A 23,671-nucleotide genomic window follows, 5' to 3' on the forward strand; every position below is an offset into this window, starting at 1 on the left:
CATCCCATGTGCATCAGACATTCTCATCCACCCTAAGTCCCATGGACTGTCCCATGGTTGGGGAGAAAGGGCTTTAGACACAGATGAAAATGACCCAGGCGGCAAAAGGATTCAGGAAGCATTTATTTAGGGCCAGAGCTGAATTCTATAGGAGACAAGAGACGGGACACAGGCAATCTCTAGTGGGTTAGAGGAGAAGATGGGGGAGAAGGCAGTGAAGCAAGGGAAGAACCAGACAGAACTGCAGCTTTCCAAGGCTGCCTCCTGCTGGCTCTTTGTGTATATGCAGGGAGAAGTAGATGTTCTATGCCACTTCCTCAGCCAGTGGCCTAATAATGTCTCTTCTTTGAAACAGGCCTTAGTTTGGCTTCTATGTTACAAGGGACCCTGAAGCAGGTGACGACTTTGGTAAATGTGGTCACTCATCATTGACCTCCTCATCTTCCCACCAACAGAGTTTGTGTTCCCAATCCTTATTCTCTAGGAACCCTCTGGGATCACTTCTTTATTGTAGAGCACCCTAGTCACATCCTGATCCCCGGCTTCTCCTAGCTTCACTTAAGGGTTCCAGGTCTAACAAGTGAGTTTGGGTTAGGGTAAGTCTACCCCTAACTCACAATTACACTCTATCCTTCATCTTTAGCAACATCCTGGTATCCTTTCACCTACACATCTCTGATCTTCAGCCAATTCTAACACCCCACCCTTAATATCCTAAAGTAAATATCCTGAACCTCTAGAGGGCATCACCAGCCAGCTCTGGAAACTATGGAACTTAGCCAGTTCCTCCCCATTTCTCTCTGGGGATTAGAATCAGAGCCACCAGGATTTAAGGGGCATGCTAGAGCCTGCTGCCAGGTTCCACAAGGTCACTGGGCACCGGGTACTAGCAAGGCCAGAGTACAATGGGAAAGAGATAGATAGAACAGTGCCCACCCATCTGGCTATGATATGGATTCTGGGGCCTGGAACTGAAGAGTGGGTGCTTCCTAAGAAACCAGAAACAGGTTGGCTCTGGTCTAACTTCTCACTCACCCACCCAAGCTCACCTGTCCCTGAATTCTGCCCAGCCAATTCTCCGCCCGTACTCTCCTTCCCTTTCTAATGCTGTGGAATGCATTTCAGGACTGGAAGAGCCTTCAGAGGTCATCTGAGCCAATCCATTTTCTACTAGAATCTTTGTGCATCCTGGCCACTGCTTGCATACATCCTCTAACAAGGAAATCTTTGCTTCCCTCTTTCCACATGGTCAACCTCAAACTCAGGGCTCTCAGGTAAAGCCACAGGCTAGCAGAGAGCTCCATGCCAATTCTGAAAGGGCTCAGCTTTGAAAGGGCTGCTGTGAAAGGGCCCGGAAGGGATAGATGGGTTGGAGGCACCTATAGCATTCCTAGAGGCCTAAGACCTGGGCCTGGGGGAAATCATGGCTGTAGAGCTCTCTTCTTGGGCTGCAGTTTAAGCTGGGATGGAGAAAAGCATGAGGGGCTGGGAGGAGGGCTCTTCCTGCCTTTTCTCTCCAGAGGAGCGGGGCACCTTGAGCTGGCCTGAGAGACCTCACTAAAGGTCACGGTGGTAAAAATAGAGCTTGTCTGGGCAGGGATGGAAAACAGCTGCTACTGCCTGGGACTTGGAGCCAGGAAGGAGGATGGTCAAGCCAGGACCTGGACAGGGAACATAGGCCTAGGACCTTCTGAACATACCGCTCATTTGCCTGACTCCAAAGAGCAGAGCCAGGAAGGAAGGGAGGAGTATGGAACCCTGGAACGCAGCAACTCTTCCAGGGCCCAAGGGGTGTGTGTGTGTGTGTGGCATTTAGACTTTTGGAGATTGCTTTGGTCAAAGCCTCATTGGAAAAGCTGAGGGTCAGAGGAAGGGTCTTTCCCAGGTTCGCACAGGGATTGAATGATATTGTTAGAGCTAGAACTCAAGCTTGGATCACTACTCCAAGCCCAGAGCTCTGGCCCCTGACCCCCTCGGGGGCTGTCCAAACAGGCCAGATCTTTTGGGGATGTGGTGCGGAGATCTCCTAAGGTTGATCTCTCCTAAGATCTCTTCCAGCTCGGCCCTCCCGGGATGGGAAGCGGGAGGCTTTAGGTGGTGCAGGAGGCCTCAGTGGGGAGGCTGCCACGCTTGAGCCTCAGGCTCCCATTCCACCCACGGGGACAGATGTTGTAGCCCAGGATGCCAGGCGACTTCGCCCCGGAGTCCTCGGAGTCAAGGGACACATCAGAGTCCGTGGGCGAGCGGCGATAGGGGAAGGGCCTGGACGGTGCGGGGGGCGGGCTGCGGGGGCTGGCGCAGGGCGAGGGCCCGGCCAGCAGCGGGCTCCGCGGGATTGGGGCGAACGTGGCCCCAAAGGTAGCCACTGGGCCGGGCCGGGCAGGCTGCGGCGAGCGCATGCGCGGTGGTGGCGGCGGCGGCAGCGGCGCCCTGGGCGGGGAGAAGGGCCGCAGGCTCTCGGCGCCCGCCGGCCTCGGGGAGGCGCTCTTGCGCCGGGCCGCGTTGATTATGTTTCGGGCCAGCAGAGCCTGCAGTTGGCGGCTGGGGGGCCGCACCTCCGTCTCAGGTCGTGTCTCAAGTCGCAGCGGGGATACCGAGCGCTCGCTCCACGAGGGGGACATGGGCGGCGGCGGAGGCAGCGGCGGGGGGCTGCTCATGCTGCCCCCGCGGCCGGGCTCCCAGGGCCGTGGGCTCACCCAGCCGTCCAGGCTGCTGGGGGGCCGGGACGCACTCGGCGTCCAGGGCGGGGAGGTGGGCAGGCTCTCGCGGCGGTCCTGTGAAGAGAGCAGAGAGGGTGGGGGCAAGCGTTAGTGTTGGGGTCCTCCATGCCGGGATTTTGGAAGGGACCGAGTTTAATTTGTCCGTGTTATAGTTAGGAAAGCCAGCGACTAAAAACGTACATGCCCCCATTCTCAGCCCAGATGCTTGAAAAAGCCCACGCTGGCCCTGCGCCAGCCTGCGGATTGAAGGGTCCCAGGTTCGAATCCAGTCAAGGGCACGTGCCTGAGTTGCTGGCTGGATCTCCAGTGGGGGGCATGCAGGAGGCAGCCAATCAATCATTATCATTGATGTTTCTCTCTCCCTCTCCTTTCTCCTCTGAACTCAATAAAAATATATTTATTTAAAAGAAAAAGCCCACACTGCGTGCCCCTGCACTTAACAGGGAGGCAGGTGACTAGTGGTTAGGAACTCTCCTTTGGAGACAGACCCCTATACTTACTGAATGAACTTGGGCAACTGGAAACCTGGACTTCAGTTTCCTTCTCTGTAAAATGGGGGTCTAATATTAGCATGTACCCCATAGGGTTGTTGTGAGAATTAAATGAGATGACCAATGTAAAGAGTATTACATGTGATTTCCTGGGAGAAAGAAAGTGCTCACTAGATGTCATTCATCATAAAGAAATACTGGGAGGATTCACATGAAACTAACCAAAGTGGTTCGTTAGGAAATGGGGTGAGTGGGGCAAAGCACACCGCCACAGGGGTGGGAATAAGGCTTTATGTGCTACTTTTTATGTAAGTTTAGATTTTTGAACCATATGGATGTATTATCTATTCTAAAATTAAACATTTATTATTATTATTATTAAGGTTGGGCTTAGGCAAAGACTCTCTCAGCCCCAGCTCATTGCCATGTTGCCATGGTCGCCTTCTCATTTTTCCTTGAACATCTTGAGCAGGAAGGAAGTTCCCACTGACAGATGGAAACACAAAAGGAAGTTGTGTCATTCCTTTCTAGACAGCATGCTCCCCTCACTGGACTTCTTTTGACATGAGGTGGGTAGTGTGGACATCTTTAAGCTTATAAATTATACTATCATATTTATTTCCTGCCTGCTTAGGGACTTTCCAGTCTACAAGGCTCAGTCTCATCTTTTGTCTCTCATTAGATTCTCACAACAGACTGGTGACATAGCTGGCATTATCACACCCATTTTCCAGTGGTGAAGATGAAGTTCAAAGATGTAAGTAACTATCCAGTATGTTCTGCCCACTAGATAGAGTGTGTGTGTGTGTGTGTGTGTGTGTGTGTGTGTGAGAGAGAGAGAGAGAGAGAGAGAGAGAGAGAGAGAGAGAGAGAAACTGCTGCTTGAAGGCTATATCATGCTTAAACAGTCTGAACTGATACGAAAGTGTAGGGAGTGGGGATCCTTCCCCAGCATGGATTTGCTAAATCAATTTGTTCATCCAATCAGATCCCAGCAATAAACCAGTCCACTCAGGCTTCAATCCAATCCAAATTCACCACCAATCATCCCTCAGAGTCCAGAACTAGCCAGTCCATTCAGTGCCTCCTACTCAATATCTCATACATCCATTCTCTAATTCTGTCAGCCACATCCAAGCCCTTCAACCTCTCATCTGATCAAGAATCGAATTTATCCCAATCAAAAGCAAACAATGGACATAAAGTATCGATTTTCCCCAATGTAGCGGCTAGAATTTGAGCCTTTTGCGTGGAAGGAGAAAAAGGCCCAGGGGTGGGAAGGGGTTGTCTAAGGTCACATAGGAGTCAGGTGCAGATATGGAACTAGAATCCAGTTCTGACTCTTGATGGCAGTTTGTACAGCAGTCTGAACAGTTCTTCATGGGATGGTAATGCTGGAGTGACCCTGGGCCTCAGTCACCCAGTAAGAAAGTTAAAGCCCGGCATGGGATCCACCCCTTATACTCCCAGGATCAGAGTTGTTTTTACATTAGCCAGAGACGCTGGGAGCTGCTCTGTCTGTGCAACATCCCAGGAAGCTTGCTGTCAGCCCAGCTCAGGGAAGCGGGGCCAAGAGTTCATGATCAAAGCCCATCAACACGCATTGAGGCCGAGCAACCAGGGCTCTTTAGCCAGAAGAGTAGTCTGAGGCAGGGGGAGCTGAGGTAATTGTCTGAACTCTCTAAGGGTTGTCTCTGCCTTTGGTGGCCACAGGGGGAAAGCTGGGGCCAGCAAGTGGAAGGAATAACGGCTTGTATTGGAATGTTGGGGGCAGTGGTGAGCAGCTCCTCCTCGTTTGGAGGTGGGCCAGAGCCTGACCTCATCGGAATTGCCATGGCTGGATACTGACTGACTGTGTGTGTGTGTGTGTGTGTGTGTGTGTGTGTGTGTGTTTGGGCGGAGGGGGAAGATGCATAATACAAAAAGGCTGCAGGAAATCAGAGCTGTTCACTTTCTGGCAAAGATCTCAATGCACCCTGAATTTCTGTATATACCAAAACTACTTTTGAAAAGCACTTGAGTGGAAATTCACAAAGTGCATCACTTAACCCAGCACCAGCCCCAAAGCAGGGCACATGAGTGGGGTGCAGGCATGAGGAGAGCAAAGTCAGACAGGAACTGAGACCAGACCTAGCTCCCAAACTGCCTTCTGAGGTTCTTCCATTGCATGGAAGGGGAAACTGAGGCCCAGGGGTAGGAAGGGTTGTCTAAGGTCACACACAAGTCGGGTGCAGATCTGGGACTGGAATCCAGTTCTGACTCTCGATGGCAGGATGTTCCTCTCCACCAGGGGCAGAAATTTGGTGTTATCTGGAGGCAGGTGGTGGTGAGCGTGGGAAATGGCCAGATTTACATTGTAGGGAGAGGAGAAGGGGACCCGAGGGAACAGGAAAATGTATGCTCTGGCATTTCAATTCCACTTTTAAAGAGCTCAAACCAACCTGAACTGTAAGAGGTTGTGGATTTCCCCCAGGTTCTACAGTCTTTTTAGCCAAACTCTGAGGAAGGAGAAAACAGAGGAATGTGCTGTCCATTGGGTTCTGACTTCTGGGGAAGAGAGAGGGCACCTTGCTTCCAAGCCAGCACACATCTGTGTGTGCCCATGGCTGATCCAGACACACAGCAGATGCAGGCAGCACAGGAGACACACCACATGTTCACACATAACTGAACAGTCCCATCCCACTTCCCAGGTCGGAATCAGGGAGGAGAGAGACAACCCTGACCACCAGCCGGAGAGCATGGAAGAAAGGAAGCGAGACAGAGTTGAGGCAGAGTGTATTGAGAACAAGAGAGAAGACAAAGTGGGTAAGAGCTTGGCCAGCCTGGCCGCAGGCGTTGCAGGATGGAGGGTGGGCTCTTCCAGGGTCAAGGGAGCGGGTCTAGGGCAGGCGCCTCACTCTGTCCTGAGAGGGGGCTGCATGGAGCTGCTGAGCTCACTCAAGGCTCCCCATGCATGCCCCTGCATTCTGGGCAGAATGAACTCACTGGGAAGGCACCCCGTTCCCATGGAGATGAGCCCGGAGCTCAGGAAAACGGCAGGCTCAGCCCAGCATGGGCACCGCCTCCACCACCCCTCTCCCCACGGGGAGCCCAGAAATAGGGCTGGAAAAGAGTCAGTGGGTGGTGCTCGGGCCCCAGCCTTGGGAATCTTCCATCTGAATTCTGCCTCTTGCCTCTGTATTCTCTCACCCCCCACAAAGCCTGGTGTTGGGGAGCTGCAGCACATAAAGCTTTCAGAGGTGGTAAAGTGCTCATACTACTATGGGGAAACTGAGACCCAAAGGTACACATGGAGTCAACTCTTACGTTCCAGCCTTTTCCTCAGATCCTTAAAGTCTCCTCCGTCCCATCTCCCTGAGCTGTGTGCTCCCGCCCCAGCCCTTGCCCCAGCAATCCTGCCCCTGAGCCATTCCAGTCTAGGCTTCTGATCTCTCGGCTCCTCCAGCAGCTCATTCCAGCCACACCCTCCCCAGAACCACCTTGCAAACATCTCATCTCCATCTGTCCTATCTCCATCTGTCCTACAGCAACTGCCCATCTCCTTCCCTCTCCTCCCAGGGCACTGTCATCACTTACAAGGCCTTTCTCCCAAAGCACCAGCCTGTCTCTCAGCCCACACAGACAGACACACCTGGTGGAGCCTTCATTGTGTAACTGAGAAAACTGAGGCCCAGGGCGGGAAAGTGACTTGGCCAAAGTCACTCAGCAAATGAGAGGCTGAGATGGACCAGACCCTCCTCTCCTGCCTCTCTCCCACTGAATGGAGATGGCTGCTTTCAGTCAGGCACATCTTGGCTGAGGTTGCAGCCAAAACAGCCATCAGATGCATTGCCAGGGGACTCTCTCCTCGCTGCACAGCCTTCTACAGGGCTCTCTGTCCCTCAGGGGTTCCCTGGGACCTCCCCTACCCCAGAGCAGTGAGGGCAAGCCAGGTGGAACCAGGGTGGAGGTCTGGGATGAGCTGCTTTAGCTGTCCCTTAAGTGGAGCCAGATGTTTGGAGAGGCATGGAGGCAGCTGACAGAGGGCAGGAGAAAAGCGTCAGACAGCAGTGGGCTAAGTCTTCATCCAGCAGGAGAGAATGTGGAGGCCGAGGCAAAGCTCTCTGAAGCAGCGGAGAGGAAACCGTGTCCAGAAGGCAGAGGTGGAAGAGACAGAACCGTGGAGTAAGAATCCAGCAACAGGTAGAAAGGTGCCAGGAGCTGGGCCACATGAGGGTGGCCCCGCTGTCCCACAGGCTCTGGCAGGGTGTTTGCTCCAGAAGCCCGTGTGAAGTCCCCTTCCGGGCCATTCCCCAGCAAGACGCCGGCGTCCCGATAGCTCACAGAGGCCAGAGGAAGCCCCAGCCTCATTGGCGCCTGCCTCCACGACCCTCCTCCCGCCCGTCAGCAGGCTTCCTATCCCTCTGACATGGAGTCCAACCACCCTCCGAGCAGGGAACTGGCAGCTGCAACTCAGAGAGGGGAGGGACTTGCCCAGCGTCAGTCACAAAGCTGGCCGTAGCAGCATCAGCCCTTGAGCCCCGAGTCCCCGTACTCCTCACTCTCAGCCCTGTGCCATTTCCTGCCACACTGCTTTCCATCCTGCCCTCAGAGGTGGGGCCCCGACAGGCAGTGGGATCCCTGTGGGTCCGTTACTTGAAGCAGAAGGAAGGCTTCCACACCTGAGCCTCGATCCCGACATTCCGGGTGTTGAAGGAGGGCCTGGGGGCCTGCTTAGCGCGGGGAGACCAGGCTCTGGAGGGAGACACGGGGGAGATGTCGCTGCTGTAGGTGGGGCTCATGGCAGTGGGCTGCAGGCCGTCCTGGCCCGAGGCTGTGTAGAGGCCTGGCGAGGAGCGGGAGGGCCGGGGCAGGGCTGGTGACCGCGGGACGGTCGCCTTGGGCAGGCTGGGCGCCAGGTCCAGAGAGCTCGGCTTGGCGGGTGAGGCGGCTCTCGGCGAGGCCTTGGTTGGCTCCTTGATGGGGGAGAGGACAAAGAGCGAGGGCCGCAGCTGGTAGGGCGGCTGCTTGGTGGGCTCCGGGCGCAGGACCCCGTTCTCAGGCAGGTAGCCGTGGTAGAGGGAGGCGGGCGGGGTCCGCGCCGGGCTTCGGGAGGCCACGCGGAGGCTGCCGGGGGAGTACTTCCAGGACGAGGGCAGGGACATGGTGGGCGAAGGGCAGCGGGCCAGCTCGGCGTGGCCCGAGGACTCGATGACGTACTTCTCCATGCGGGACTGGCGGCGGGCGTAGAGCTCTGCCCCTTTCCCCGAGGCCTCGGACAGGTTCTGGTTGGGTTTGGGCTTCGGCTTGGCCTGTATGCGCGGGGACTTGAGGCAGGAGGCCCACTCGGGGACAGCGTTCTCGGCCGCGGTGGGGCTGTCCCTGTCCCTGGGTGCCGCCGGCTCCTGCTGGAAGTTGGAGGCCTCGGCCCCCAGCGCGAAGGGCTCCTCCTCCCCGCCGGCCTCCCCCTGGTCCCTCTGCCTCCGCTTCTCGTCGGCTGTCTGCACCAGATCCAGCAGGTCTGGGTTTGGCGTCACCTTGGGCTTCTCCACGAAGGTGAACATGGATTTCCGGCTGCCCCTCCGGGCCATGGACTCCTCCAAAATCCCCGTCTTGCCGGCGGGAACCGCCTGGCCTTTCACGTGGGAAGGCTTGGAGTCAGAGCTTGGGTACAAGGCGGAGTAAGAGGGGGGAGACCTCACCCGGGAAGCCTGGGGGGCCGTGGACAAGGTCTCGGCGTACGTGGGGGGTGGGGTGAAGTTCCCCACGGGGCGTCTCTCCAGGGCGGGGCTGCGCTGTGCCACAGGCCGCCTCTCCACCATGGGGCTGTGGGACATGGCGTGTCTCTGAGGCCGAGGGCTCCTGTCGGCCATGCTGGGGGGCTGGGAAGCCGGGGCCTTCCCCCCGAGATGTCTTCTCTCCACCATGGGGCTCCGCTCCATTGGGCCAGTGCCTCCTGGTGCCTGGCTCCCAAAGGGCCTGGCCGTCCTGTTGACCACGGACGCGGGCTTGGCCAGCGTGAGGTGGACCTCGCTGTACATCTTGGTGGGCGTGGTGGGCGTGGTGGCCGCTGCCCGCCCCGGTGTCTCCTGTCCTGCTGACACCTCTGGGGCGCCGGGCTGGACATCGACGAGCAGGGAGCTGGACATGAAGCCTGGGCCCGGGGACCCGGAGCTGGGAGCCGCGTCTCTGGGGAAGGTGCCGCTGGCGGCTGGCGCTGACGCCTTGTCGGTTAGGAGTGTGCTGGGTCTCACCTGCTCCCGGGGTTGCCCGCCGGCGCCCTGGGTGCTGGGTGTAGAGTCTGGCACTGTGCCGGGCGCTGGGAGCTGAGCCTCCGAGGAATTGTGCTGACGGCTAGAGAACGGCAGGCTCTGAGGGGTGCCGGCCGCTGCCGGGTTCTGGTTGACATCTGTGGCTGGCGGGTTGTGGCTCTCGTTAGAAGCTGGTGTGATGAGTGTGGCACTAGGGGAGGCCAGGTTTTGGTTGACATCCGGAGCTGGGCTGTGGACCTCAGCTGGAGGCGGAGTGGGTGGACTCTTCTGGGTCTCTCGGTTCTGGGACAGGTGGAGCCCATTGGCCGTCAGCAAGGCTGCGTTCTCCTTTAAATAGACCACCAGGGGCACCTCTTCCTCCTCACTGGCCACCTTCTCCAGGTGCCGCAGCAGGCTGGCTTCCTCTGAGCACCCCTCCATGCTGTGACCGGGGACCCCTGGGTCAGGGCTCTGGCCGGGGGGGCTCCTCGGAGGGCCTGGCTCGGGAAGCGAGGCGGGACTCAGGCTGAGCCCTGGGGCATGGCCTGTGGGGCTGCGGGAGGGCGCTCTCGGGGACTCCTGGCTGGGCTTCTGTGCCCGCCGGCCGTGGCTCTCCAAGGTGAACTCGTTCACCCTCTGCCGGCGCCTGTTGAAGAGCTGGACGCCTCGGGAGTTAGAGCTGGGAGGGGTGGTCAGCTGGGCTGCGATCTGCTGGCTCCGCGCCTTGGCCTCTTTCAGGTCCTTCTCGGTGAGGCTTGTGCTCCGGCCCAACGCTGCGGGGAGGGACGGAGGCCGGGTTAGCAAACGGGAATGCAGAGCCACAGGGGTGCACAATAGACAGACGAACAGACAGTCACCGTGACCCCCTCCCACAGATGACCTCTTCCTCCGGCATCTTGATCTTTACTCCCTGTTTCTCTCCTCATAAAGATCCCTGGCCCAGCCCACACACCACCAGCTGTGTAAACCTGCCCTGAGGACCATATCAGGATCAGCCAGCCCCTCAGTTGGAGCCCGCAGGTTGCTGATCCAGTTCTCAGGCACACTCGGGAGAACGCTTCACGCTAACAGTCCTGGCCCCTCTGTAGCCTGACTCCTCCCTCTCTCTCACTAGGCTCTGCCCTGCTGGCTTTCTATTTGCTGAAAATGCCAAGTTTGTTCCTGCCCCAGGGCCTTTGCACTTGCTGTTCCCTCTGCTTGGAATGATCTTCTCCCAGGCGGCATTCCAGGTGGGCTTCTTCTTACTATTCAGGACTTATTGTCACCTCTCTGGAGGGGCCTTTTCCTGTAACCAGCCCTCTCCTTTTCTATCCCACCTCTTTTTTATTTTCTTCATGGCATTCACCACAATTCACAATTATCTTCTTTATCTGTTTCCTTGTTTACTGTCTGCCTCCCCCCCTTCCACTAAACTCTAAGGTGACAGTGACCTTGCTTGGCTGGTTCAGCTTTCTAACCCTGCCCCTAGCACAGAGCCTGGGCGCTCAGCAAGCACGACTGAATGCACAATGAGCCCGGGACACGCTCTCGTGCCTTTCTTAGGGCCTTTACACTGCCAAGCCCATAGCATAGTCATTAGCATGAACACTAACACTTCTCCTTTTAGAACAGGCAATACATTCACATGATCCAAAAAAAAAAAAATTAAAATATAAAAAAGTACATAGTGTTCAAAGACAAAAAGTACACAGTGAAAAGCATCTCTCCACCCCGAGCGCCCCATCACAAGTCAGGTAACAACTGTCATTGGTTTCTTCTATGTCCTTGCACAGTTTCTTCCCACTTTCGTGTAAACAATTATTTTTAAATTCTCATACTGTAATATAAAAGTAATAAATGGGGCTAATTTCAGCAGCAACTCGAATGGAACATTGCATTGCTTCATGTTATCCTCACAGGAACACCAGGGGACAAGCATTCCTGGCCCCTGTTCTACAGAAGCAGAAAGTGAGGTCTGGAGACTTGTAAATAACTCACCCAAAGTCACAGCAAAGGGTGGCAGAGCTGGAGTCAGAACAGGTCCCTTTGGGTCCACAGCCCATGCTTATTTGAAAAAGTCCCTTTGGGACATTGTCGGAGCACAGTCAACAGGGCTCAGGTTCAATCTGGAGCTAGAGCCCAGGGCCTGAGGTCAGGGGGCAGGCTGTAGTCAGACCCCTATTAATCTGCAACCATTTCTCTGTATATCCCCACTGCCCACCTGGCACACAGTCGGTGCTCAATTTATGCTCTTGAACAATGACTAAACAAATGGGTGCACGAACAAACGGGCCGATGGACAGGTGGAGGGGACAGGCAGGATTAGCAGCTCACTCAGTGGCTGAGAAAATTCCTCCCCACCCACCCCACCCCCACTGTGGGAGCTAATTAGTTCTGGAGGAATGTGACCTGGCCTTTCCTCTCCCTTGCCCTCATTAGTACTGGCCGTGACATGCTGAGTGAGTGTCCCGGGACAGTGTTCCTAGGTATCCTGCCAGCGAAGCCCAGAACTCAGGGACTCTCAGAGCTAGAAGGGCCCTTCCAGAGGGGCAGTTTCACCCCACCCCCATTTTAACAGATGAGGGGTGCAGGGAGAACCCCCAGCAGGGACGCCACACACAGCAGTGGCTGCAGACAGCAGTTTCACTGGGACCAGGCCCAGCAGCCACAGGCTGTCCGGCCCCAACCTGCTTTCCTCTTCCCATCAGGATGTGGTCCCCCACCACCACCATCACCCCAACAGACACCCCCCCACACACGCCTGCGCCCACCTGGGGGAGGTTAGGTGGGCCCTGAGAGGTTGCTCGGCTCATGCAGCGCCCACCTCCTCTGTTCTGCTTAGAAACCAGGCCTCGTGCCCAGATCCAGGCTCTGCCACGTGCTAGCTGTGTGACCTAGGCAAGTCACTGCACCTCTCGGAGCCAGTTCCTCACTGAGAAGGGGATAAAGCCAGGGTGTGTGGGGGAGGGCTCGGGCTACCCTGGATGACGTGGAATCGGGGACCCACTCTTCTCCCTGGAGGGGTCAGAGGTGGTTCTAGCAAAGGAAAGTTACTCCACAGACCAGGGTCCTGAGAGAGGCGGCGGCCTAAGGCCACACAGCAGGGGATTCCAGCATTCTCGGGGCAGGGGGCAGGGATTATTGCCCCAGATTACAGAGTCTCAGAGATGGCTGTCACCGGGTCCAGTTCCTGCTTCCCTAAAGCCATGCCCCTGAGGGTACACACCTCTCTTTACACACTCAATGGACATGGAGCTCACTACCCTGAAGAGGTGCCTTCCGCCTACAGATACTCCTCAGCTGGAAAGCTGCTCCTCACATTAACTTCTGCCCCCGAACGCAGCCCAGAGACAACGCTTCGTCTCTCCAGCCCTGCAGAGGTTCACAGACAGGGTCCGGTCAACGTGTCCAGTCCCACTCACGCTTCTTAGGACACAATGGCAGCCACCGTCACTGACACCGGCTCTTCCTGTGTGCCTACACGTGTGCTTTACACGGGCTGACCTATTTCACTCCCACGACAACCCTATGAAGCACCAACTATTGCTACCCACTCTTCAGTGATGAGAAAACGAGGTTCAGCGAGGGGAGCCGGGAAGGAGGGGAGCTGGCTCAGCCCTGGCTCTGCGTGACTCCCGAGAGCACCAGCCCTTCTGGCTGGCAGGTTCCCTCAGGGCGAGGCTCAGAAAGCGTGTCAATTTGAACAACCGGGGCTCCAATCGACCCTGAACTCGCCCCTCCCACTTCCCTGCTTCAGTCCTGTCCCCAGGCTGCTCCAAAGGCCATGGATTTAGAAAGTCCTCAGCTGGTGGGGCAGGAAGGCCCTCGGGGGGATAAGCTGGCCTGGGCGGCTTAGAGAGGGGAGGGCTGCAGAGCAGGCGGTGGGCCAGGACCTGGGCTGCCCCCAGGGAGACGAAGAGGGCCCCCCCCCCCCCCCCCCCCCCCGTTGTCTCGGGACAAGAGGAGCATGGCAGACAAGGCCAGGGGCTGAGAAAGCCCAGCCTCTAATGAGCTCCCGTGCCCTCCACCCCAGCCCACAGTGACTCCATGGAAAAGGAATGTAGCAGAAGGCTTGAACCAGACCCAGCTAGCAATCCAGATGAGTTTTGCCACCCTGCATAAACAAAGCTGAAAGAAGGGGCCAGGCCAGCTCCCGGCACCCAGAGTCCCCAGGGCAGGGCACCAGGGAGGCAGCTCCATCCAGAATTCCTCAGACCGGGGAACAGCCACCCCCGGCAGTGCCCAGCCACTGGGCCCAAGCCTGCGCTCCCTGGTGTCAGAAGGGCACTTCACTGAGCCCCCAATCTGCTTGGTACGGTAAGACCTGCACCTGTGTGAATCACAACAGCGCCCTCCCCTCTTCTCTGTGCTCTGCACGGCCAGGCTGGGCACTGGCCCCTGAAAGGCCCACCTGGACAATGGAGCAGGAGCTCTGAGGACGGGCCTTAGGAGAGGACGGGGTGAGGGCAGGCATGAGGAAGGGCTGCCGGAGGGAAGCAGGGGGCAAGGACCAGGATCCACCAGGATTCAAACCCCAAGTTGGGGAGGCGAACAGGAAGCCCTGAGCACGCATGAGAATGAGGATGCAATGGGGTTGTCATTACTGAGCCCTTCCTACAGCCCAGGTGCTGTGCTATGCCCTTTGTACTCGTCTTTTCAGTCTTTCCCACAGTCCCCCAGAGAGAATACTGTTATTCTTCCCAGTTTGCAGATGAAATCAGAGGTCAGAGAGACCTGCCCAGGGTCATACAGCTTGTAAGGAGTAGAGCTGAGATTCAGAACTCAGAGTCAGGCTGCTGAGTCTCATTTCTTAACCACTCTGCCTTCCAGACCCTGACTGCAGGGGGAGGAGCGGGCAGAGGCTCCAGGCCCTCAAACCCTCTGTTTCCTCATCTCACCAGCAGTGCCCTGGCAGTGCCCTCTCCCCTGCATGGTCAGCTGCCAGGAACGACTCTGGCTTTCTCCCCCTTCTTCCTCTTGGGAGAAGAGCTGAGGCAGAAATGGTTGCTGGGACATGAGAGACGAGGTTGGGAAGGATGTGTGTTGGGGTCCGAGTCCTGAGTTCTAACTGTGTTCAGGCAGGGCGATGCCCTCCCCCCTCGGCATCTCTGCAGACAGCAGCCTGCTCTGTCCACTGTCAGGCCTGTCTGCACAAAGGACCCGAAGGAGGGAGGTGGGGCAGGGGAAGGGAGGCCAGAGCAGAAGGTCAGGACAGGGAGAGAATTCAAGGAAATGTCTCTTCACATGCTGCCGTCCATGGGAGTATCCTCCCCGGTGGGACGGGCGCAGGAGGTGGGAACAGAGACTGGCTGAAGGCAGCCCACTCTGGCTGCCCGGGAGGCTTGGCAAGGGGACAGGTAAACAGGCCGGGTAAACGGCCCCCCTGCCGGAGTCCGGAAGGGACCAATGGCTGGCCGCCGCACCACCTCTGGCTCCGCTGGGGGCAGGAAGATGAACCGGGCTGAGTAATGGTCTGGCCACCTTGCCAGCCCCTGCCCCACATCCTCCCGCTGAAAGGAGGAAATGACACAGCCGTCATCCTCTGGAGAGTTCCCCATCCCTGCCAAAGCCCTGGTGAGTGCAACCTGACAGTCCCGGCAGCCGGCCAGACCGCTCAGGATAGTTCATGCTACGGAGGGAGGGACTGCCAGGACAGAAGAGATGCCTAGAACAAGGGTGGGGAGCCCCAGAGCCAGCTCCAGCCTGGCCTCTCCCAGAGGGGTGCCCAGAGGGGAACTGAGACCAGAGAGGGGTGCCCTATGCCCTAACCCACTCGCCCCAAACCACGAAGGCCCTCCGAGAGCTCCTCTTACTCACTGTGGCCTGGTCTTCCCTGCGGCCCGGTTCCCCTCCGGTGCGGAGCCGGCCTCGGCTCTCACAGCCTCTGGGAACGGCAGCCAACGGCCTCGCTGCCGGGGAGAGGATCCCACATCGCCAGCAGCGCGGAGGAGCTGGATGTGCTTCTCTCCTCCACACATGACTCAGCCCGCTCTTTATCAGGAAAACCGATTTTGCAACAGCCTTTTAAACGGCCCCTCCACCCCCAATCTCTTCCCCCGTCAATCTACCCACTCCACGGGCCAGATTCATCGTCCCCCGCCCGGCTCCCCGCCCGGCTCTCTCCTGCCTCCCCAGGACGCGGAGGATCCAGTGGCAAGCCCTCCCGGTGGCATGCAGAGCCCCTGACGTCAGAGCTGCCGGGAGCGTGTGCCTGGCTCCCGGTGCCCTCGCAGTGGCGGGAGCGGTCCGATGGCCTGTGGCTCCCACACCCGCCCCGGGAGTCCCTGCCTCTGCCGCGGGGTTTGCACAGACACCTCCCCGGGGAGCCCTTCTCTGTCTCATCCTCCTCGCTCCATCCCCGGCCTTCCCACCCATCCCAAATGCCACCAGCCTCCCCAAAACTCCCCCTGGCCCCCCAGAGCTTTATCGGCAGCTCTCAGTTACCTCATCGCTTCGCACATTCTTCATTTTACGGAAAGCTGCCCTTCAGGGTGTGCTCACCACAGGCCAGGCCCTCGCTTCATTCCCAGCCACCCATGGAGTCCCAGGCCCCCATCCCTGGGCCAGAGGAGAAACGGCTCAGGGCGGCCAGCAGCTTGCTCCAGGGATTCAAACCCAGGCTGGCCCAGGGTCAGGTCCAGGCCAGGCTGCCTCCTTCCAATGTCTGGCTTTGCAGCGATCTGGGTCTGAATCTAATTTTGCCCACAGACTGCAGGGCCCCCCCCACTGTGTCACCGCTGTTGCTCCCCTGCCCCCCACCTTCCATGGTGCTCCCAGAGATGAGGATGACGACAGCCAATGCGTGGGGAGCACCAGCTGCTGCCAAGCTAAGGGTCGAGCCTGTATTTTCTCATCGAGTCGTCACTGCAGGTCATAAGGGAAGCTCCCTTACGCCATTGGACAGTGGAGGAAACGAGGTCCGGATAATTAGCAAACTCACCCCAGGCCCTGCAGCCAGCGAGGGACCTCACTGATCCCAAGCCTGGACACCTCCTCCTGAAGAGTTCTGCCCGCGAGGCACACTCACTCCTCACCCACTGCCCCAGGCCCAGCTCAACTGCCACTTCCTCCAGGAAGCCCTTGTCAATCCTTTCCGATTCCTAGACCAGTGCTCTTCTGCTCCACCTGGCCTATGGGCCTCAGAGCGGGAGGACTCCCTGGCAGAAACGACAGGTTGAGAAAGCCCAAAACCAAGGCTGAGGGGAAGGAGGCTGTGCCCAGCTCCCGATGCCTCTCTGCGGACAGTGGGTGGTTTGGGGGGAACTGAAGACAGTGGCTCCCACGCTGGCTGCGGCCTTGGCTGGCAGCTATCCCCACGGGCCACACGCTCTGTTCCCCGTGGCCCATCAGGACCCTGCTGTGGGGCCCACCATGGCCCTCCTGCCTTCCCCTCTGACCTAAACGTTAATCTACAATTCGATTCTCAGGGACTTGGAAATGGTCCGCAGAGAGAGGCAGGCCCAGCTCCAGGTGCACAGCAAACTGGAAAGGGCTGGTTCACCCAGAGCCCAACCTGGGCCCCCCCACCCCCACCTCCCAGTCCAGCCCTGCTGAGCCAGCCGCCCCAGGCGCTCCCTGCCACACCTCCCTTCCAGAGGAAACACTTAAGCTGGAGACAAAAGAGGCGGTGAGCTGGCTAGGGGTGGCGGTAGGGGAAGGGACGCTTGCCCTTAAACCCTGCCTCTGCCAGGGGCAGCGCTGGGCCTCGCCCCCAGCCCAGGGCCTGGCACACGCTGGGCTCTGTACAAAGATGCAGCTCCCGCTCCGGGCCCTGGGGCAGCTTGGGCTGCAGCTGGGCTCCATCTTCTCTGAACGCCCCGCGCTCGGCAGAGGCTGTCCCCCCCGCGAGGGCTTAATAGCCAAGTGTTGACTAGATAAATGACTGGAGGATGAGCACTCTCACCGCCCAAATCCACTCATCCGGGGAGATGAATCCTCGATTCATCTGGATCCCAGATTGTCTAGAGTCCACATCAGAGATCTGGAGGGTGGCTCATGGGGAAAGCGGAGAGACCGGGGGAGTAACACGTCTGTGGGGTGAAGAGGGAGATGAGACCTTAAACCACCGTGTTAGACCTAAGAGGCAGAATATTCCACTAAGTGCTGGGAGAATCTAGAGCCTCAAGAGTGAGAGGAGTTAGGATGAAGCAACCTGGGAGGTCTTCCTGGAGGGGGTGGCATATGCCCTCCGTCTTGAAAGATGGAGATGTAGAGGCATTCCCAATAACGGGGCGGCCCAGCAGAGGCTGGAAGGCTCAAGGCAATCTCCTTGAGTCTCCCACCTCCCAAACCAAGGCCAGGGGCACAGAAGGGCCCCTTGCAGAGGAGCGCACCGGGGGTTGCCAGAGGCTGAGGGTGAATGGGTTGGGCCCCGCAGAGTTCCCTGGGAGCTCTGACTTTAGGGCTCATCGTGCCCAGAGGCCAGAAGCACTGAGCTGGCTGCCCCAAGACTCTGGGGGGGGGGGGGGGCGTGTTACATAACCTCCCCACCGCCCAGGGCCACTGATTCAGCTGGGACCCTCCGCCGCCTCTGCTTCCACCTCCGCAGCCTTAGCCGTCTGTCTCGGCTGCTTCCCTCTTAGGGAAGAGCCTCCCAGCAGCCAAGAGCGGAGGCCAGCGCCCTGTGGTAAATTCCCCACATTCCTTCCTCGCAGAAAAATAAATAGCCCGGGAGAAGAACGCAGGAGGAATGGCAATGACGCCCCAGCCCCAGGCACGCTGGCTGGAGTCGTAGTGCCCAGCAGCGCCCAGCGCCCAGCACAGGGTAAACAGTGGAGGGAACCGGACCTGGGCTGAGGCTGTGTCTGCCTCTTCTGCACAGAAGGTGTCCTCACCAGCAACCCCTCCCCTGTCTACTTCCTCCCCCACCAGCTCCGACCCTGGAGGCTCCTCCAGGCTGTGCTCACTCTCTTGGGGTCTCAGCTCGCCGGGAATCCGCCCCTCGGCCATGGCAGGTGGCCTTGGTAGGCACACTTGTCAGGCGCCAGGCAAATGTCACTTGTATTACTCAGAATGCTGCTTATGCTCAGGCTGTTTGTCTCAGCGCTGTCATTCCTGTATCATGTTGTTCGGTCTCACAGTTTGTAAAAGGGGAGTTCCGTGACACTCACTGCACAGGTGAGAAAACGGGGGCGCAGGAAGATCTGGGGGTTCACCAAGGCTATTTGCCCAGTGAGTAGTTGGCAGTTTCCACTCCATTTCTCCCTCCCATGTCCATGCAGCGGGCCTGCCCTCCCCCCGACAGCCCTCAATCACTACATCCAACCAGAGTGCAGCCTGTTCCCAAGGCATGCTGTGCAGCCGCTAGTAAATCCCTTCCCCTCTCTGAGCCCCCGCTTCCTCGCCAGCACACAGGGGCGATAGTCTCTGCTCGTCAGACCCACTGCTGAGCAAACTAAATGAAGACATTTCTGTAGTGTATAGCACTGTGCACTCCTGAAAGGGATGTCACTTCAGCCTTTTGCACAACCCACCTCTGTATAGCTCTGTACACCAGGGAAGGGCTCTGTCTGTCTGTCTGTCTGTCTGTCTCCAGTCCTCTCTGGGTCTGGTCTCCCTTTCCTGCTCAGCCCAATCAGGCACAGCACAACTACCCTCATCCTCATCCCTTCATCCCCCAGAATCCTCTCTGCCAGGGGACCCCAGCATCACCGTCCACCCACTATGCTGAGGCAGAGAGGACAGGGTTTGAATGCCAGGTCTGCTTCCCGCTAGATGTGCGGGTCCAGGACTCCTGGGAGGGAAGGTGCGGCCAGGTCGGCTCCCATCCCCGGGTACACCGCCCTGCAGCCCAGAGGGCGTGCGGAGGCTGCTGACCCCGCCATGCCCCATGCCATTTACTAATTACCAGCATGTCTGGCTCCCCTCCAGCAGAAGTCTGTGCCAGCGGAGAGGCTGACTCACCCGGCCCCACCGGCCCCTCGGCCCTCCAGCGGCAAAGGGAAGGCAGACTGGAGGTCAGGAGAGTTGGCTCCAGCGTGCGTCCTGCCACAGTCTGGGTGCGACCCTGGACTGATTCCTGAGCCTTTGGGCTTCGTTTGTTCGAGCGTTCTAAGAAGGGACTGGCCTGGACCAGTGGTTCCTGGAGTGGGGTGCTCCCACACCGCTAGTGGAAGCGAAGGACACAGGAGGTACCCTGATCATGAAAACCTTATTAGTCACGTAGATTTCACTTGTGTATTGGGAAAGGAGCATAATAAACACACCGATCCTGTGAACGGTACATTGCTGCTCAGGGAGATGTAAACGTGGATCTCTCAGTAACAAACATTAGACAAGCTAAAGAGAACCAGTAAGTTAGGTGGTGCCCAGACTCTGTCATCGGCCACTACTTATCGCACACCAGCTGGGCACTGCTCACAGCCATGATGAGGGACAGGCAATCCCTGCTTGCACTCTACTAGGGGAGCAAGATAAATATTTGACACACAATCAGGTGGTAAATGCTATAAAGAAAGATGGAGCAGGGACTGGCGGTAAATGGAGGCGTGGTGTGCAACACATCACTGCGACGTCACATCTGAGGGAAGAAGTGAAGAAGGCGAGAGGGAAGGAAGCATATGCACGTCTAGGGGAGGAGAGCCGGCAGAGGGAACAGCCGGTGCTAAGGTACCGGGGCAGGCGCTCACCGGGCAGGTGTGAGGATGGTGCACGTCATGTGGAGGTCGGACACAAGTGAGGAAAACAGATTCTCGAATGGCCCTTCTCTCTCTGCCCTTTGGGATCTCAGGGATCGCCTGCATTGCTACCATTTGTACACACACACACACACACACACACACATACACACACAACCTGCAGCACACATGCATTCTCAGTAGCTTCTCTATGCTGCCGTGAGCTGGCCAGAGGCAGCACATGCTCCCCTGCACACATGCCCACAAACAGAGGTGCTGCTTGGTTCCCCCCTGCACTACACGAAGCAGAGTGTGCACACACACACACACACACACACACACACACACACGCACGCAGAACATAACCACACGAATGTGTGTGCACTGAGCACCCACAGGTGTGCACGTGGAGACACACAGGTGCTCAGGCGGCGGACTGGCATGGATGCACACGCAGCAGGTGCACACCTTGTGGGCGGGCACAGCTGTCCCCCTCCTGCCAGACTGCCCTGTCTCCAGGTGAATGAGTTACCGGACCACCCCTGCCTGGAGGGCACAGGCTATGGAGGATGGTGAGAGATCCACGGTGTGGTTTCATATGCGATTCTCCAGCATGTTTGTGCCTCAGGCACGGTTCCCTTTTCCCAGGGTGCGTTACTATCTGCGCCTCATGCTCAGATGTCCCTGTTGCTGTGGAAAATGTCCCCTTTTCTAACACGCCTGCAATGAAACGGATAAGCCATGTAACATGCCTAGCTCAGCACTGTAAATGCTCCCAGCTGCTCCCACCATCACTGCTCATTGCCGTCATCTCTGGCTTCATCGTTGGATGCTCGGGGCAGCTGAAGAGCAGGAGGAAAGGGCTGGACTGGGAGCTGCAGGCCTGGATGTAAGTCTCCAACTCGTTGTGAGGCCTCAGGCAAGTGCCGTTCCCGATCCAGCCCGAATCAGAACCCCGCAGAATGCATCAGGGAGTGTGCCCCAAATGCAGACTCCTGGGCTCCGCCCCAGACCCAGCACCTCGGTATGCGCGTGTGCACAGCCTCCCGGGAGGGTTCTGAAGTGGTCAGGTTGGGGACCACTGGGCTTTAGAGCCCACGATTTTATAAACGTGTTTGTAAGCAAATCATAACAAAAAATGCACTTGAAAATAGATTTTGTACATAAATATAGCCACTGATTATATACTAGCCCTTCAACACGCACGACATTTTAATGGTCTCATAGCACCGACACATCCGTCAGAGGCGGAAGCAGAGCAGGAATAGTTACAGAACTTTCCAGACCAGAAGGCTGACGCAGAGCAGGCCCAGGGCGCCTTGCAGAAGGCAGGTCTTTGGCTCGGCCGCCTGAGATGTGCCCCCTCTGGCCTCACCACCTCATCCCATATGGTTCTGACTTCCTGCCCTGGGCGTACCTGACCTTTCACTCCAGGTTTACAAAAAATCTGCACACACATGACTTCAACAACTCAAGGTTCTCAGAGAACGGGGGCCACCCCACCCAGTTAGTGCCCTTTCAGTCCTAAGGACCCCCTCCCTGGGCAGTGCAGGGCGTTCCCAAAGCCCCACCTCCACATCTGCCATTTGATCCGAAACGCTCCTTCTGTGCCAGCCTCGGTTTCCTCTTCTGTAAACGGGCCTCCTACTTCCTACCCCGCAGGGTGAGTGGGAGGACCGGGTCTCATGTGCAAAGCACCCAGCACAGTGGGTGTCAGGCCCAGCACCCACGCTTCTGTGACGATGGAACACCACGAACTCACAGGCTGGAGCGAGCCCCTGGAAGGCAGGGGTGCTCTCTCATTTACCAGTGTTCCCACACCCACCCCATGTGACACATGCTCCATAAGAATGTGCTGATGCACGAAGACACGATATCGCCAAAGCCGCTCTCTGCTAGTCCTGCTTACCGTTGTATTTCGTGACCCACTTCCCAGCGTGGGGGCTGCAGGCACTGCGCAGGGCCGGTCGGGGCCGGAAGGGAGGGGCTGCGGCTCCGGGGAAGCGCCCGCACCTGCCAAGGCCGTGACGGGGGAGGCTGTGTCCGGGAGCCCTGAACGTAATCCTGTGACTCAGAGGCATAAATAATGTTCTCCCGCGGCCACTCGTTCCGCTAAGAATAGCCCTGGCTACCCTTTCAGGGATCCCACGGCGCAGAGAGCAGGACATCGAGTCAGGGACAAGCAGGGAAGGCGGTCGCTGGGCTCTGGACCTCCCTCCAAGCTCATCTTCCCAAACCCGTGAGACAGGGGACCAGGTCAGAGCTGAACTGCTCTTCGAGGCTCGTGGTCAGGGGCTCTCAAGGGACGAGGGCAGGGCCTGAGGAGATGGAGCCCGCCCCCCTCTTCTCCCACTAGAGCGGTTTATCTTCCCCTCCCTCCGGACTCCCGTTCTAAAGAAGCCCAATCCTCCAACCCGCCCCTCCACCTCCTCCTGCTCCCTCATCAGGTGGTGAATACATACAGAGTGGGTTTCATAAGTAAAACTTTGGAGAGAGGGGAAGACTCTATAGCTTTTGATGCTATTTTTTTTTTCTGTGCAGCCCACTGTTCCTTCACACACACACACACACACACACACACACACACACACACACACAACCCACCCCATCCCTGCTCCTCTGAGGGTGCTTCCCCCTCAGCCACACTGGCCTTCCTTCCAATGCTCAGACAGTGGCCAGGCACCTCTCATCCCAGGGCCTTTGCACTGGCTGCTGCTCTTGCCTAGGCCCCTTCCTCCCCTCACCCCTCTGTTTGTCCCTTCTGGTCTGTCTCCAGGTCTAGGGAGGGCTTGTCTGCCCTCGGAGGCCACATTCCTCTGCCACCGCACCCTCCGCCTCTCCTCCAGACTCCCATCAGAGTGGTAATTCCATCGTTATTTGTTTTAGCATCCGTCTGCCTCGTCTGATCCTAAGCAGCCCCCACAGGGCAGGGACCTCGGTCGTCATTTCTCTGCTATGTCTCTGCCCCCACGCCGTAGCTGGGCCTCAATAAATACCTGTTGGCTGAATAAGGGAATAAATGAATAAAAACACTGCTCACGTTACTACTGCAAAGCCCTCACCTCTGTGGTTTCAAGTGACCTCGCTTTCCCAGGAGAAGTTGTACAGGACCTGGATTTGCAAGATTATCCGGGCACACAGCCCTCGCTCTGCCCTGCCACCCTGCACTGAGCGGCCCAGGTCACGTGGCCTCTCTGACTGCGGCTAAGGCCCTGCTGGTGGGTCTGTGTGAGAGGCGGGGCCGGAGAAACCTTCTGAACGCTGTAGAGAGCTTTCACTGGTGGCGTTCCTCTGTCCTCGCTTGAGGCTCAGCGAGGGAAAGGGCCTCGTTCAAGGCCATACAGCCAGTGTGTGGTGATGCCAGACCCCCCGGGGAACAGCTTAACGCCAACAGCTGAGGTTCGGGCCCACCCAGGCTGGGTGAGGGCACCATCTGCCTGGAGGCTGGGCAGGGGTGGGGGAGGCAGAGGAGAGGATGGCTGGGAGCATTTAGCCTCAGGCCCAGAGCCAGGGTGGGATGGGGTGGGGTGGGTGGGGCCCCAGCGGGAACCCTGAGTGGGACCTGGCAGCTGGGCACGGGGGAGCCAGCTGGCACAGGCTGGGTGGCAGCATGCTGGCTCTCCGTGCGCGTG

General features: G+C 57.9%; 1 protein-coding gene across 3 annotated transcripts in view; it reads right to left on the minus strand.

Moving 5' to 3' along the window:
* Positions 1–102: 102 nt before the first annotated feature.
* The window catches only part of SYNPO (synaptopodin), a 34,446-nt gene continuing 10,877 nt past the window's right edge, over positions 103–23,671 (minus strand). For 2 of the 3 annotated variants that reach the window (XM_084884040.1, XM_084884042.1), the window contains exons 2-3: positions 7,876–10,217; positions 103–2,774 (exon numbers count right to left, since the gene is read on the minus strand). In XM_084884040.1, coding sequence (XP_084740166.1) covers positions 2,091–2,774; positions 7,876–10,217 — 3,026 coding nt within the window. In that variant the 3' untranslated portion in view covers positions 103–2,090. Of the gene's footprint in view, positions 2,775–7,875; positions 10,218–15,240; positions 15,463–23,671 lie in introns of those variants that run through there. The other variant, XM_084884041.1, reaches the window with a different exon arrangement.

The sequence above is a fragment of the Pipistrellus hanaki genome (assembly GCF_964339955.1).
Source record: "Pipistrellus hanaki genome assembly, chromosome: 5".
NCBI classification, from domain to species: Eukaryota; Metazoa; Chordata; class Mammalia; order Chiroptera; family Vespertilionidae; genus Pipistrellus; species Pipistrellus hanaki.